This window comes from Anomalospiza imberbis, unplaced genomic scaffold (assembly GCF_031753505.1).
Source record: "Anomalospiza imberbis isolate Cuckoo-Finch-1a 21T00152 unplaced genomic scaffold, ASM3175350v1 scaffold_94, whole genome shotgun sequence".
Lineage (NCBI taxonomy): Eukaryota > Metazoa > Chordata > Aves > Passeriformes > Viduidae > Anomalospiza > Anomalospiza imberbis.
The window spans coordinates 112,206-126,642 of NW_027100560.1; the positions used below are offsets into that span (position 1 = coordinate 112,206).

The 14,437-nt window shown below is 59.0% G+C and overlaps 2 protein-coding genes across 2 annotated transcripts in view; one reads left to right on the forward strand and one right to left on the reverse strand.

Annotated features, from left to right (window-relative positions):
- LOC137467989 (ribosome biogenesis protein bop1-like) overlaps window positions 1-14,437 on the forward strand; it is a 63,503-nt gene that overhangs the window by 48,033 nt on the left and 1,033 nt on the right. Inside the window, exons 3-4 of the mRNA XM_068179413.1 lie at window positions 8,714-8,868; window positions 13,194-13,311. Of these exons, the coding sequence (XP_068035514.1) occupies window positions 8,714-8,868; window positions 13,194-13,311 (273 nt within the window). The remainder of the gene's footprint in view (window positions 1-8,713; window positions 8,869-13,193; window positions 13,312-14,437) is intronic.
- LOC137467987 (basic helix-loop-helix transcription factor scleraxis-like) lies at window positions 448-1,537 on the reverse strand. Its single transcript, XM_068179409.1, is given in 3 exon segments — window positions 448-525; window positions 972-1,126; window positions 1,129-1,537. Coding segments are annotated over 3 exon segments (603 nt in total). The 5' UTR covers window positions 1,499-1,537.

Here is a 14,437-nt window from a genome sequence, read left to right on the forward strand (position 1 = left end):
GGTATTGCCGGTATTCCCGGCGTTCCCGGCTCCACTCACCATTTTCCGCTGGTTGCTGAGGCAGAAGGTGCAGATCTGCCGGGGCTGGGCATCCCGGGAGCCCTCATTCCCGCTATCCTGCTCCCCATTCCCGCTATCCCGGACCCCGGCACTCCCGGTATTCCCGGTATTCCCGGCGTTCCAGGCTCCACTCACCATTTTCCGCTGGTTGCTGAGGCAGAAGGTGCAGATCTGCCGGGGCTGGCCATCCCGGGATTCCCAAATCCCCATTCCCGCTATCCTGCTCCCCATTCCCGCTATCCCGGACCCCAGCACTCTCGGCACTCTTCCCGGTATTCCCGGCGTTCCCGGCTCCACTCACCATTTTCCGCTGGTTGCTGAGGCAGAAGGTGCCGGGGCTGGCCATCCCGGGAGCCCTCATTCCCGCTATCCTGCTCCCCATTCCCGCTATCCCGGACCCCGGCACTCCCGGTATTCCCGGTATTCCCGGCGTTCCCGGCTCCACTCACCATTTTCCGCTGGTTGCTGAGGCAGAAGGTGCAGATCTGCCGGGGCTGGGAATCCCGGGATTCCCAAATCCCCATTCCCGCTATCCTGCTCCCCATTCCCGCTATCCCGGACCCCAGCACTCTCGGCACTCTTCCCGGTATTCCCGGCGTTCCCGGCTCCACTCACCATTTTCCGCTGGTTGCTGAGGCAGAAGGTGCCGGGGCTGCCCATCCCGGGAGCCCTCATTCCCGCTATCCTGCTCCCCATTCCCGCTATCCCGGACCCCGGTATTCCCGGTATTCCCGGCGTTCCCGGCTCCACTCACCATTTTCCGCTGGTTGCTGAGGCAGAAGGTGCAGATCTGCGGGGCTGGGCATCCCGGGAGCCCTCATTCCCGCTATCCTGCTCCCCATTCCCGCTATCCCGGACCCCGGTACTCCCGGCACTCTTCCCGGTATTCCCGGCGTTCCGGCTCCACTCACCATTTTCCGCTGGTTGCTGAGGCAGAAGGTGCAGATCTGCCGGGGCTGGGCGCTCTCGCTCTCGCGGCCGGGCGGGGACGCGGCCCCGGCGGGGCAGAAGGCGGCGGGCGCCGCCGCCGCCCCGTGGCACGGCTGCCCGCCGCCGCCGGAGTCGCGAGCAGCAGCACGTTGCCGAGGTGCGAGATGTAGCTGGAGGCGAGGCGCAGCGTCTCGATCTTGGAGAGCTTCCTGTCGGCCGGCTCGGTGGGGATCAGCGTGCGCAGCGCCGTGAACGCCGTGTTCACCGAGTTGGTGCGGTCCCGCTCGCGGGCGTTCGCCGTGTGCCGCTGCCGCGGCTCCCGGGACATCCTGCCGCGGCTCTTGCCGCTGCGCCGCTTGCCGCCCTTCGCCCCGAACGCGCCGCTCTCCATGTGGAACGGCTTCTCCTCCGAGCCCGAGCTCTCGCTGTTCTCCTCGTCCTCGGACAGCGCGCTGATCTCGGGGTACAGGAAGCGCCCCGGCGCCGAGCGCAGCATGGCGAAGGACATGCCGGAGCAGCGGGAGCGCCGCCGGGAGAGCGGGAATGCCGCGGGAGCGCTCAGCTCCGGCCGCTCATGGCTCCCGCCGAGCCGCTTTAGGGGCTCTTACCCCGCCTCTGCCCCGGCTCTGGGGCTCCTGTCCCGCCGCTGTTATCCCGCTGTTATCCCGCTTTTATCCCGCTGCTATCCCGCTTTTATCCCGCTTTTCAGGGGTTTTATCGCGGCGCCTGAGGTCCAGCCCGGGTTTTATCCCGGTGGGCCGGGGGGTTTGATCGCGGCTTTATCCCGGGTTTGGGGGTTTTCGCCCCCCGGTTTGGTGGTGGTGGTGGTGGTGGTGGTGGTTGGTGGTGGGGGGGTTTATCCCGGTTTATTCCCGGTTTTCGGGCTCGCCGCCGCTCCCGGCGCACGTGCGCATCCTCCGGGAGCCGCGGGCTGGGATTGCGGGATTTTATAGCGGCGGGAAATGGGCGGCCCGGCCCTCCTCCGGGCCCGGCTTCCTTGGAAAAGGAGCCTTTGGAAAGGGGAGCCCCAGGCCCGGCCTACCTGAGCTCACCCTCCGGGCCGCCGCTTTAACCCCTTCGCCGCATTCCCGGGAAACTCGCCGCTCCTTTCCCCGCTTTTCCTGCGCCCCCAACCTGTTTTCCCCATAAATTCCCTTGTCCCCGTCCCAAAGGTCACCGGAGCTCCCGGGGAGGGGCTCTGGGATCCCTCTGGAATTCTGCCTCCCTCTCCGGGAGCGCCTGGAGCCGAGGGAATTCACTCCCCGGCGTCCCGGTGATCCCATCCCGAGATCCCCGAGATTCCCGGAGGATTTTCCATGCCGGGATGGCACCGCTGGCGTTGTCCCCGTCCCTGTCCCCCCACCTCCCATTCCAGGGGATTCCGGCTGGGAATTGGGATTAATCCCGGCCCCTTCCATTCCTGCTGCTCCCGGGGCGGGAGGGAATTGGGAATTAACCCCTGAGGAGCCGCTGCCGGGATCTGCTGGAATTCCCTGGCCGGGGAGAGCCAGGAGAGAATCGGGGCACGGGAATTCCAGAGGTGTCAGGTGCCACTCCCTGTCCCATTCCATGGGGCAGCTCCCGATATCCCGGGTCGTTCCAGGGATCCTGGGGCGGCCCCGGATTCTCTGGGAATTCCATCCCAAAATCCTGGTGTTCCGTGGGAAGCCATTCCCTGGTCCTGTCCCTCCAGCCTGCATCCCAAACCCCTCTGCAGCTCTCCCAGGAAAAACCCTGGATAGGCCCGGGAAGGGGCTCTGGGATCTCCCGGGATTTCCCTGCTCCCCCAGCTCGTTCCCAGTCAGAATTCCCAGGATCCACCCCATGGAATCCCCAGAGTATCCCGAGCCATCCCTAAACTCTGGGGAGCCGGGAATTTCCCCCCCCCCCCGCTCCAGGCTGCCTTATCCCACCCCCAAACTTCGGGAATCTCCCGTGAGGAAATTCAGGAATTCCGTGAGGAAAACCAGCATTTCCACCTGGAAAACGCTGGAGTGGCCGTTTATCCTGCGCTTTTCCTGAGCTCCCCCCGCTTTTCCAGCGGCGCCTCCCAGGAGCTCCGCGCGGGAGGTTCATTCCCGGCCGGAGCGCGGCACCTTCCGTGCGCTCCCCGCACTTAATCCCTGTCTCGGCAGCTTCCGAAATCCAACCTCTGTCATCCCCTTCCCGGCCCTCTGGAAGCTCCCGGAGCCATCTGCTTTCGTTTAGCGCCGGGAACGATCCCGCTCCGCTGCGCCGGCACCTTCCAGCCGGCAGAATTCCCGGGAAAAGGCCGGATCCCGGTGAGCCCGGCCCAGGTTGGGGTTGGGAATGATCCCCCGGGGGCCGAGGAGGGGGGATCCGAACTGAGCTGGGGGTGCAGGGAGTCCCACAATCCGTGGGATCGCGGCCAAAAATCCGTGGGATCGCGGCCAAAATCCATGGGATCGCGGCCAAAATCCGTGGAACTGCAGCCAAAATCCGTGGAACTGCAGCCAGGGATGTGGAGATGGTCCAGGTCAGAGGCTGGAGGCACAGGGAGTCCCCAAAATCCATGGAATTGCAGCCAAAATCCATGGAATCACAACCAGGGACACGGAGATCATTGGGGCACAGAGAGTCTCAAAATCCATGGAATTGCAGCCAAAATCCATGGAATTACAGCCAGGGATGAGGAGATAGTTGTGGTCGGAGGCTGGGGCACGGGGAGTCCCAAAATCCATGGAATTGCAGCCAAAATCCATGGAATTGCAGCCAAAATCCATGGAATTACAGCCAGGGATGTGGAGATGACTGGGGGCATGGGATTGCCAAAATCCATGGAATCACGGCCAGAATCCATGGAATTGCAGCCAGAATCTGTGGTATCAGAGTCAAAATCCATGGAATCACAACCAGGGACACAGAGATGACTGGGGGCACAGAGAGTCTCAAAATCCATGAATTGCAGCCAAAATCCATGGAATCACAGCCAGGGATGTGGAGATGACTGGGGGCACGGGGATTGCCAAAATCCATGGAATCACGGCCAGAATCCATGGAATTGCAGCCAAGGCCACTGAGATGATTGCGGGTAGGGGTCGGGGGCACAGGGAATCCCAGAATCCATGGAATTGCAGCCAGAATCCATGGAATCACGACCAGGGACAAGGAGACGACTGTGGGAGTCCCAAAATCTGTGGAATTGCGGCCAAAATCCATGGAACTGCAGAGTCAAAATCCATGGGATTACAGCCTGGAGTGAGGGCACAGGGAATCCTGCCCCTTCCCACCTTCAGATCCCAGGGAATCCTGCCCCTTCCCACCTTTGGATCCCAGGGAATCCTACCCCTTCCCACCTTCGGATCCCAGGGAATCCTGCCCCTTCCCACCTTTGGATCCCAGGGAATCCTGCCCCTTCTGCCTGACTCTGCGGAATTCCCTTGTCCTGGGATGCTCTGAGTCCTTGGGAAGTGTGGCTGGGGGTGCAGGGAATTCCCAAAACTGCTGGGATTGGGAATTTGGTCCTCTCAGGAGGCTCGTGAGGTGTCCTTGTGCAGAGATCCCGGGAATCCTGCGGGATGGGATGTGGGAATGCCGAGGGGTGGGACGTGGGAACGCTGCGCCTCTGCCATCCCCTTTTCCTTGTGCGTGTCCTGGATGTTTTCCGGGAATGATCCCTTCTCCCGTGGATGTTTTCTGGAATGATCCCTTTTCCCATGGATGTTTTCTGGGAATGATCCCTTTTCCCGTGGATGTTTTCCGGGAATGATCCCCTTTCCCGTGGATGTTTTCTGGGAATGATCCCTTTTCCTGTGGATGTTTTCCGGGAATGATCCCTTTTCCCGTGGATGTTTTCTGGGAATGATCCCTTTTCCCGTGATGTTTTCAGGGAATGATCCCTTTTCCCATGGATGTTTTCTGGGAATGATCCCTTTTCCTGTGGATGTTTTCTGGGAATGATCCCTTTTCCCGTGGATGTTTTCTGGGAATGATCCCTTTTCCCGTGGATGTTTTCCGGGAATGATCCCTTTTCCCATGGAATGATCCCTTTTCCCGTGGATGTTTCCGGGAATGATCCCTTTTCCCGTGGATGTTTTCTGGGAATGATCCCTTTTCCCGTGGATGTTTTCAGGGAATGATCCCTTTTCCGTGGATGTTTTCCGGGAATGATCCCTTTTCCCGTGGATGTTTTCTGGGAATGATCCCTTTTCCTGTGGATGTTTTCTGGGAATGATCCCTTTTCCCGTGGATGTTTTCAGGGAATGATCCCTTTTCCTGCGGATATTTTTAGGGAAGGATCCTTTCCCTTTGCCAGGAATGTGCAGCAGGAATGCCCAGGACCATTCCAAAAACAACTTCCTACCTGGAGCCCACAGCAGCCCCGCTCCTGGATCCGATCCCGGCTCGTTCCCAGCACAATTCCCCATTCCCGCTCCATTCCCAGCTCCATTCCCCATTCCCTGCTCCATTCCCATTCCAGCTCCATTCCCCATTCCCAGCTCCATTCCCCATTCCCAGTTCCATTCCCAGCTCCATTCCCCATTCCCAGCCCCATTCCCCATTCCCAGCTCCATTCCCCTTTCCCAGCTCCATTCCCCATTCCCTGCTCCATTCCCCGTTCCCAGCTCCATTCCCCATTCCCAGTTCCATTCCCCATTCCCAGCCCCATTCCCCATTCCCTGCTCCATTCCCAGTTCCATTCCCCATTCCCCGCTCCATTCCCAGCTCCATTCCCAGCTCCATTCCCCCTTCCCTGCTCCATTCCCCATTCCCAGCTCCACTCCCAGTTCCATTCCCAGCTCCATTCCCCATTCCCAGCTCCATTCCCCATTCCCAGCTCCATTCCCCCTCCCCTGCTCCATTCCCCATTCCCAGTTCCATTCCCAGTTCCATTCCCCATTCCCAGCTCCATTCCCAGTTCCATTCCCAGCTCCATTCCCCATTCCCAGCTCCATTCCCAGCTCCATTCCCATCTCCATTCCCAGTTCCATTCCCCATCCCAGCTCCACTCCCAGTTCCATTCCCAGCTCCATTCCCCATTCCCAGCTCCATTCCCCATTCCCAGCTCCATTCCCCCTCCCCTGCTCCATTCCCCATTCCCAGTTCCATTCCCAGCTCCATTCCCCATTCCCAGCTCCATTCCCAGCCCCATTCCCATTCCCAGCTCCACTCCCAGCTCCATTCCCTGCTCCATTTCCCATTCCAGTTCCATTCCCTGCTCCATTCCCAGCTCCATTCCCCATTCCCAGTTCCATTCCCCGCTCCATTCCCAGCTCCATTCCCCATTCCCAGTTCCATTCCCCATTCCCTGCTCCATTCCCCATTCCCAGCTCCATTCCCTGCTCCATTCCCAGTTCCATTCCCAGCTCCATTCCCCATTCCCAGTTCCATTCCCCATTCCCAGCTCCATTCCCCATTCCCAGTTCCATTCCCCATTCCCTGCTCCATTCCCCATTCCCAGCTCCATTCCCTGCTCCATTCCCAGTTCCATTCCCAGCTCCATTCCCCATCCCAGTTCCATTCCCCATTCCCTGCTCCATTCCCATTCCCAGCCCCATTCCCCATTCCCAGCTCCATTCCCCTTTCCCAGCTCCATTCCCCATTCCCTGCTCCATTCCCCGTTCCCAGTTCCATTCCCCATTCCCAGTTCCATTCCCCATTCCCAGCCCCATTCCCCATTCCCAGCTCCATTCCCCATTCCCAGCTCCATTCCCCTCCCCTGCTCCATTCCCCATTCCAGTTCCATTCCCAGTTCCATTCCCCATTCCCAGCTCCATTCCCAGTTCCATTCCCCAGCTCCATTCCCCATTCCCAGCTCCATTCCCAGCTCCATTCCATCTCCATTCCCAGTTCCATTCCCCATTCCCAGCTCCACTCCCAGTTCCATTCCCAGCTCCATTCCCCATTCCCAGCTCCATTCCCCATTCCCAGCTCCATTCCCCCTCCCCTGCTCCATTCCCCATTCCCAGTTCCATTCCCAGCTCCATTCCCCATTCCCAGCTCCATTCCCAGCCCCATTCCCATTCCCAGCTCCACTCCCAGCTCCATTCCCTGCTCCATTTCCCATTCCCAGTTCCATTCCCTGCTCCATTCCCAGCTCCATTCCCCATTCCCAGTTCCATTCCCTGCTCCATTCCCAGCTCCATTCCCCATTCCCAGTTCCATTCCCTGCTCCATTCCCAGCTCCATTCCCCGCTCCATTCCCAGCTCCATTCCCATTCCCAGTTCCATTCCCCATTCCCTGCTCCATTCCCATTCCCAGCTCCATTCCCTGCTCCATTCCCAGTTCCATTCCCAGCTCCATTCCCCATTCCCAGTTCCATTCCCCATTCCCAGCTCCATTCCCCATTCCCAGTTCCATTCCCCATTCCCTGCTCCATTCCCCATTCCCAGCTCCATTCCCTGCTCCATTCCCAGTTCCATTCCCAGCTCCATTCCCATTCCCAGTTCCATTCCCCATTCCCAGCTCCATTCCCCATTCCCAGCCCCATTCCCCATTCCCAGCTCCATTCCCCTTTCCCAGCTCCATTCCCCATTCCCTGCTCCATTCCCCGTTCCCAGTTCCATTCCCCATTCCCAGTTCCATTCCCCATTCCCAGCCCATTCCCCATTCCCAGCTCCATTCCCATTCCCAGCTCCATTCCCCCCTCCCCTGCTCCATTCCCCATTCCCAGTTCCATTCCCAGTTCCATTCCCCATTCCCAGCTCCATTCCCAGTTCCATTCCCAGCTCCATTCCCCATTCCCAGCTCCATTCCCAGCTCCATTCCCATCTCCATTCCCAGTTCCATTCCCCATTCCCAGCTCCACTCCCAGTTCCATTCCCAGCTCCATTCCCCATTCCCAGCTCCATTCCCCATTCCCAGCTCCATTCCCCCTCCCCTGCTCCATTCCCCATTCCCAGCTCCATTCCCAGCTCCATTCCCCATTCCCAGCTCCACTCCCAGCTCCATTCCCTGCTCCATTTCCCATTCCCAGTTCCATTCCCTGCTCCATTCCCAGCTCCATTCCCCATTCCCAGTTCCATTCCCTGCTCCATTCCCAGCTCCATTCCCCGCTCCATTCCCAGCTCCATTCCCCATTCCCAGTTCCATTCCCCATTCCCTGCTCCATTCCCCATTCCCAGCTCCATTCCCTGCTCCATTCCCAGTTCCATCCCAGCTCCATTCCCCATTCCCAGTTCCATTCCCCATTCCCAGCTCCATTCCCCATTTCCCAGTTCCATTCCCCATTCCCTGCTCCATTCCCCATTCCCAGCTCCATTCCCCATTCCCAGTTCCATTCCCCATTCCCAGCTCCATTCCCCATTCCCAGCTCCATTCCCCATTCCCAGTTCCATTCCCCATTCCCAGCTCCATTCCCATTCCCAGTTCCATTCCCCATTCCCAGTTCCGTTCCCAGCTCCATTCCCCATTCCCCGCTCCATTCCCAGCTGCATTCCAAAAACCAACAATCCCAGGGGACAGAATTCCCATCCCTTATCCCAAATCCCTCCCCAGCTCTCCAGAGCCCCATTAGCCTCTGGAAATGGCTCTGAGGTTTCCCTGGAATTCCCTCACCCCTTTTTTCCAGGGTTTCCGTGAAATTCCCTCATGCTGTTCTCCAAGGTTTCTCTGGAATTCCCTCACCCCTTTCTCCAAGGTTTCCGTGAAATTCCCTCACCCTTTCCGCCAAGGCATCCCTGGAATTCCCTCATCCTTTCCTCCAAGGATTCCCTGGAATTCCCCGGCCTCCCCTCACCCTTTTCCCGGTGTTTTTTCCAGGACATCCGGAACACGGTGGGGAACATTCCCATGGAATGGTACCAGGATTTTCCGCACATCGGGTACGACCTGGATGGGAAGAAGATCTACAAACCCCTGCGGAGCAAGGACGAGCTGGACCTGTTCCTGGAGAAGATGGAAAACCCGGAATACTGGTGAGGAATTCCCGGGAAGGCCCTGGAAAACCTTGGGATAGCGGGAGGTGTCCCATGGGATGGGGATGAGCCTTAAAATCCCAAAGCGTTCCGTGATTCCGTGGATGTGCTCCGCGCCTGGAATTTGTGTGGAATTGCCCAAAATTCCAGGAATTCAGGGTTCTGGAGCCTTCCTGAGGTTTCCCGGGGTGATTCCGGATATGTGGATTTGGGATCATGCACAGAGCCTCCCTCCCTCCCATCCATCCTCAGCTGCATCCCGGGAATCCCTCCACATCCCAGGAATCCCTCTGCTTCCTGGGAAATTCCCTCTGCATCCCAAGAATCCACGTGCATCCTGGGATTCCCCTCCGTGTCCCAATCCTGGGAACCCCTGTCCATCCCGGGAATCCCTGTCCCATATCCCAGAATCCTCATGTCCACCCCGGTGTCCATATCCCGGTGTCCATCCCGGTGTCCATATCCCTGTGTCCATCCCGGTGTTCATCCGGTGACCGCCCCTGTCCTACATCCCGGGAATCCCATCCCACATCCTGGGATCCCTGTGTCCATCCCAGTGTCCATATCCCTGTGTCCATCCCGGTGTCCATCCCGGTGTCCATCCCAGTGTCTATATCCCGGTGTCCATCCCAGAGTCCATATCCCTGTGTCCATATCCCAGAGTCCATATCCCTGTGTCCATCCTGGTGTCCATCCCGGTCTCCATCCTGGTGTCCATCCCGGTGTCCATCCCAGTGTCCATATCCCAGTGTCCATCCCAGAGTCCATATCCCTGTGTCCATCATGGTGTCCATCCCGGTGTCCATCCCGGTGTCCATATCCCTGTGTCCATCCCGGTGTCCATCCAGTGACCGCCCCTGTCCTACATCCTGGGAATCCCATCCCACATCCTGGGATCCCTGTGTCCATCCCGGTGTCCATATCCCTGTGTCCATCCCGGTGTCCATATCCCTGTGTCCATCCTGGTGTCTCATATCCTAGTGTCCATATCCCTGTGTCCCAATCCCAGTGTCCGTATCCCAGTGTCCATCCCAGTGTCCATATCCCGGTGTCCATCCCAGTGTCCATATCCCTGTGTCCATCCGGTGTTCATCCGGTGACCGCCCCTGTCCTACATCCCGGGAATCCCATCCCACATCCTGGGATCCCTGTGTCCATCCCAGTGTCCATATCCCTGTGTCCATCCCGGTGTCCATCCCGGTGTCCATCCCAGTGTCTATATCCCGGTGTCCATCCCAGAGTTCATATCCCTGTGTCCATATCCCAGAGTCCATATCCCAGTGTCCATCCTGGTGTCCATCCCGGTCTCCATCCTGGTGTCCATCCCGGTGTCCATCCCAGTGTCCATATCCCAGTGTCCATCCCAGAGTCCATATCCCTGTGTCCATCATGGTGTCCATCCCGGTGTCCATCCCGGTGTCCATATCCCTGTGTCCATCCCGGTGTCCATCCAGTGACCGCCCCTGTCCTACATCCTGGGAATCCCATCCCACATCCTGGGATCCCTGTGTCCATCCCGGTGTCCATATCCCTGTGTCCATCCCGGTGTCCATATCCCTGTGTCCATCCTGGTGTCTCATATCCTAGTGTCCATATCCCTGTGTCCCAATCCCAGTGTCCGTATCCCAGTGTCCATCCCAGTGTCCATATCCCGGTGTCCATCCCAGTGTCCATATCCCTGTGTCCATCCCGGTGTTCATCCGGTGACCGCCCCTGTCCTACATCCCGGGAATCCCATCCCACATCCTGGGATCCCTGTGTCCATCCCAGTGTCCATATCCCTGTGTCCATCCCGGTGTCCCATCCCGGTGTCCATCCCAGTGTCTATATCCCGGTGTCCATCCCAGAGTTCATATCCCTGTGTCCATATCCCAGAGTCCATATCCCAGTGTCCATCCTGGTGTCCATCCCGGTCTCCATCCTGGTGTCCATCCCGGTGTCCATCCCAGTGTCCATATCCCAGTGTCCATCCCAGAGTCCATATCCCTGTGTCCATCATGGTGTCCATCCCGGTGTCCATCCCGGTGTCCATATCCCTGTGTCCATCCCGGTGTCCATCCAGTGACCGCCCCTGTCCTACATCCCGGGAATCCCATCCCACATCCTGGGATCCCTGTGTCCCATCCCAGTGTCCATATCCCTGTGTCCATATCCCTGTGTCCCAATCCCTGTGTCTATATCCCAGTGTCCATCCAGTGTCCATATCCCTGTGTCCATCCCGGTGTCCATATCCCAGTGTCCATATCCCGGTGTCCATATCCCAGTGTTCCCCATCCCAGTGTTCCCCATCCCAGTGTTCCCCATCCCAGTGTCCATATCCCAGTGTCCATCCCAGTGTCCATATCCCGGTGTCCATCCTGGTGTCCTTTCCTGTGTCCATCCCTGTGTCCATCCCGGTGTCCATCCCTGTGTCCATCCCGGTGTCCATCCCTGTGTCCATATCCCAATGTCCATCCCAGTGTCCATATCCCTGTGTCCATCCTGGTGTCCATTCCTGTGTCCATCCCGGTGTCCATCCCAGTGTCCATATCCCAGTGTCCCAATCCCTGTGTCCCTCATCCCAGTGTCCATATCCCAGTGTCCATATCCCAGTGTCCATCCCAGTGTCCATATCCCAGTGTCCCAATCCCTGTGTCCCTCATCCCAGTGTCCATATCCCTGTGTCCATATCCCAGTGTCCATATCCCTGTGTCCATCCAGTGTCCATCCCAGTGTCCATATCCCAGTGTTCCCCATCCCAGTGTCCATATCCCTGTGTCCATCCTGGTGTCCATCCCGGTGTCCACATCCCAGTGTCCATATCCCTGTGTCCATCCTCGTGTCTCATATCCCGGTGTCCATATCCTTGTGTCCCAATCCCAGTGTCCCACATCCCAGTGTCCACATCCCAGTGTCCATATCCCAGTGTCCATCCCAGTGTCCATATCCCTGTGTCCATATCCCGGTGTCCATCCCAGTGTCCACATCCCAGTGTCCATATCCCGGTGTCCATCCTGGTGTCCATCCCTGTGTCCATCCCGGTGTCCATCCCAGTGTCCATATCCCGGTGTCCATCCCAGTGTCCATATCCCTGTGTCCATCCCGGTGTCCATCCCAGTGTCCATATCCCGGTGTCCATCCCAGTGTCCATATCCCTGTGTCCCAATCCCTGTGTCCCACATCCCAGTGTCCATATCCCTGTGTCCATCCCGGTGTCCATCCCAGTGTCCATATCCCGGTGTCCATCCCAGTGTCCATATCCCTGTGTCCCAATCCCTGTGTCCCACATCCCAGTGTTCATATCCCTGTGTCCATCCCGGTGTCCATCCCAGTGTCCATATCCCTGTGTCCCAATCCCTGTGTCCATATCCCAAGTGTCCATATCCCTGTGTCCCACATCCCAGTGTTCCCCATCCCAGTGTCCATATCCCAGTGTCCATCCCAGTGTCCTTATCCCTGTGTCCCAATCCCTGTGTCCATATCCCAGTGTCCATATCCCGGTGTCCCATATCCCTGTGTCCATCCTCGTGTCTCATATCCCGGTGTCCATATCCCTGTGTCCATCCTGGTGTCCATCCCGGTCTCCATCCCAGTGTCCATATCCCAGTGTCCATATCCCTGTGTCCATCCCGGTGTCCATATCCCTGTGTCCATCCTCGTGTCTCATATCCCGGTGTCCATATCCCTGTGTCCATCCTGGTGTCCATCCCGGTGTCCACATCCCAGTGTCCATATCCCTGTGTCCATCCTCATGTCTCATATCCCAGTGTCCATATCCCTGTGTCCCAATCCCAGTGTCCCACATCCCAGTGTTCCCCATCCCAGTGTCCACATCCCAGTGTCCATATCCCGGTGTCCATCCTGGTGTCCTTTCCTGTGTCCATCCTGGTGTCCATCCCAGTGTCCATATCCCGGTGTCCATCCCAGTGTCCATATCCCTGTGTCCATCCTGGTGTCCATCCCTGTGTCCATCCCGGTCTCCATCCTGGTGTCCATCCCAGTGTCCACCAGTATTCCCCATCCCAGTGTCCATATCCCAGTGTCCATCCTGGTGTCCATCCCGGTGTCCATCCCAGTGTCCATATCCCTGTGTCCACATCCCGGTGTCCCACATCCCAGTGTTCCCCATCCCAAGTGTCCCAATCCCGGTTTCCCAATCCTGGTGTCCCACATCCCAGTGTTCCCCATCCCAGTGTTCCCCATCCCGGTGTCCCCATCCCGGTGTTCCCCATCCCGGTGTCCCACATCCCGGTGTCCCGTATCGCGGCGTCCCCCGTATCGCGGTGTCCCCCATCCCGGTGCGGGAATCCCGGGATGCCGGTGTCCATGTCGCGGCGTGCCGGCAGGCGCACGGTGCAGGACCGGCAGACGGGGGCGGAGGTGCCGCTGTCGGAGGAGCAGCTGGAGCTGATCCGGCGCCTGCAGCGGGGCCACTTCGGCGACGTCAACTTCGACCCCTACGAGGTCAGGCACGCTCCTGGCGGGAACGCGGCACGGAATTCCCGGCGGGAGCGGGGTGGAATTCCCGCCCGGAATGCTGAAAGGGGAGGCCCCAGGGATGGGATTCCTGCTGGGAATGGGGCGGAATTCCCCGCCGGGAATGCCCATGGGGAGGTCCCAGGGATGGAATTCCCAACAGAAATGTGGGACAGAGGACCCCAGGGATGGAATTCCCACTGGGAACGGGATGGAATTCCCGCCCGGAATGCTGAAGGGGGAGTGCCCAGGGATGGGATTCCTGCTGGGAATAGGGTGGAATTCCTGCCGGGAATGGCCATGGGGAGGCCCAGGGATGGGATTCCCGCTGGGAATGCTGAAAGGGGAGGCCCCAGGGATTGAATTCCCATTGGGAATGTGGGATGGGCGGCCCCAGGGATGGAATTCCCACTGGGAATGTGGGACGTGAGGCCCCAGGGATGGAATTCCCACTGGGAATGTGGGATGGGCGGCCCCAGGGATGGGAATTCCCACTGGGAATGTGGGACGTGAGGCCCCAGGGATGGAATTCCCACTGGGAATGTGGGATGGGCGGCCCCAGGGATGGAATTCCCACTGGGAATGTGGGATGGGCGGCCCCAGGGATGGAATTCCCACTGGGAATGTGGGAGGTGAGGCCCCAGGGATGGAATTCCCACTGGGAATGTGGGGAGGTGAGGCCCCAGGGATGGAAATTCCCATTGGGAATGTGGGATGGGCGGCCCCAGGGATGGAATTCCCATTGGGATTGTGGGACGTGAGGCCCCAGGGATGGAATTCCCACTGGGAATGTGGGACGGGCGGCCCCAGGGATGGAATTCCCACTGGGAATGTGGGATGGGCGGCCCCAGGGATGGAATTCCCACTGGGAATGTGGGATGGGCGGCCCCAGGATGGAATTCCCATTGGGATTGTGGGACGTGAGGCCCCAGGGATGGAATTCCCACTGGGAATGTGGGAGGTGAGGCCCCAGGGATGGAATTCCCACTGGGAATGTGGGAATGGGCGGCCCCAGGGATGGAATTCCCACTGGAAATGTGGGATGGGCGGCCCCAGGGATGGAATTCCCACTGGGAATGTGGGATGGGCGGCCCCAGGGATGGAATTCCCATTG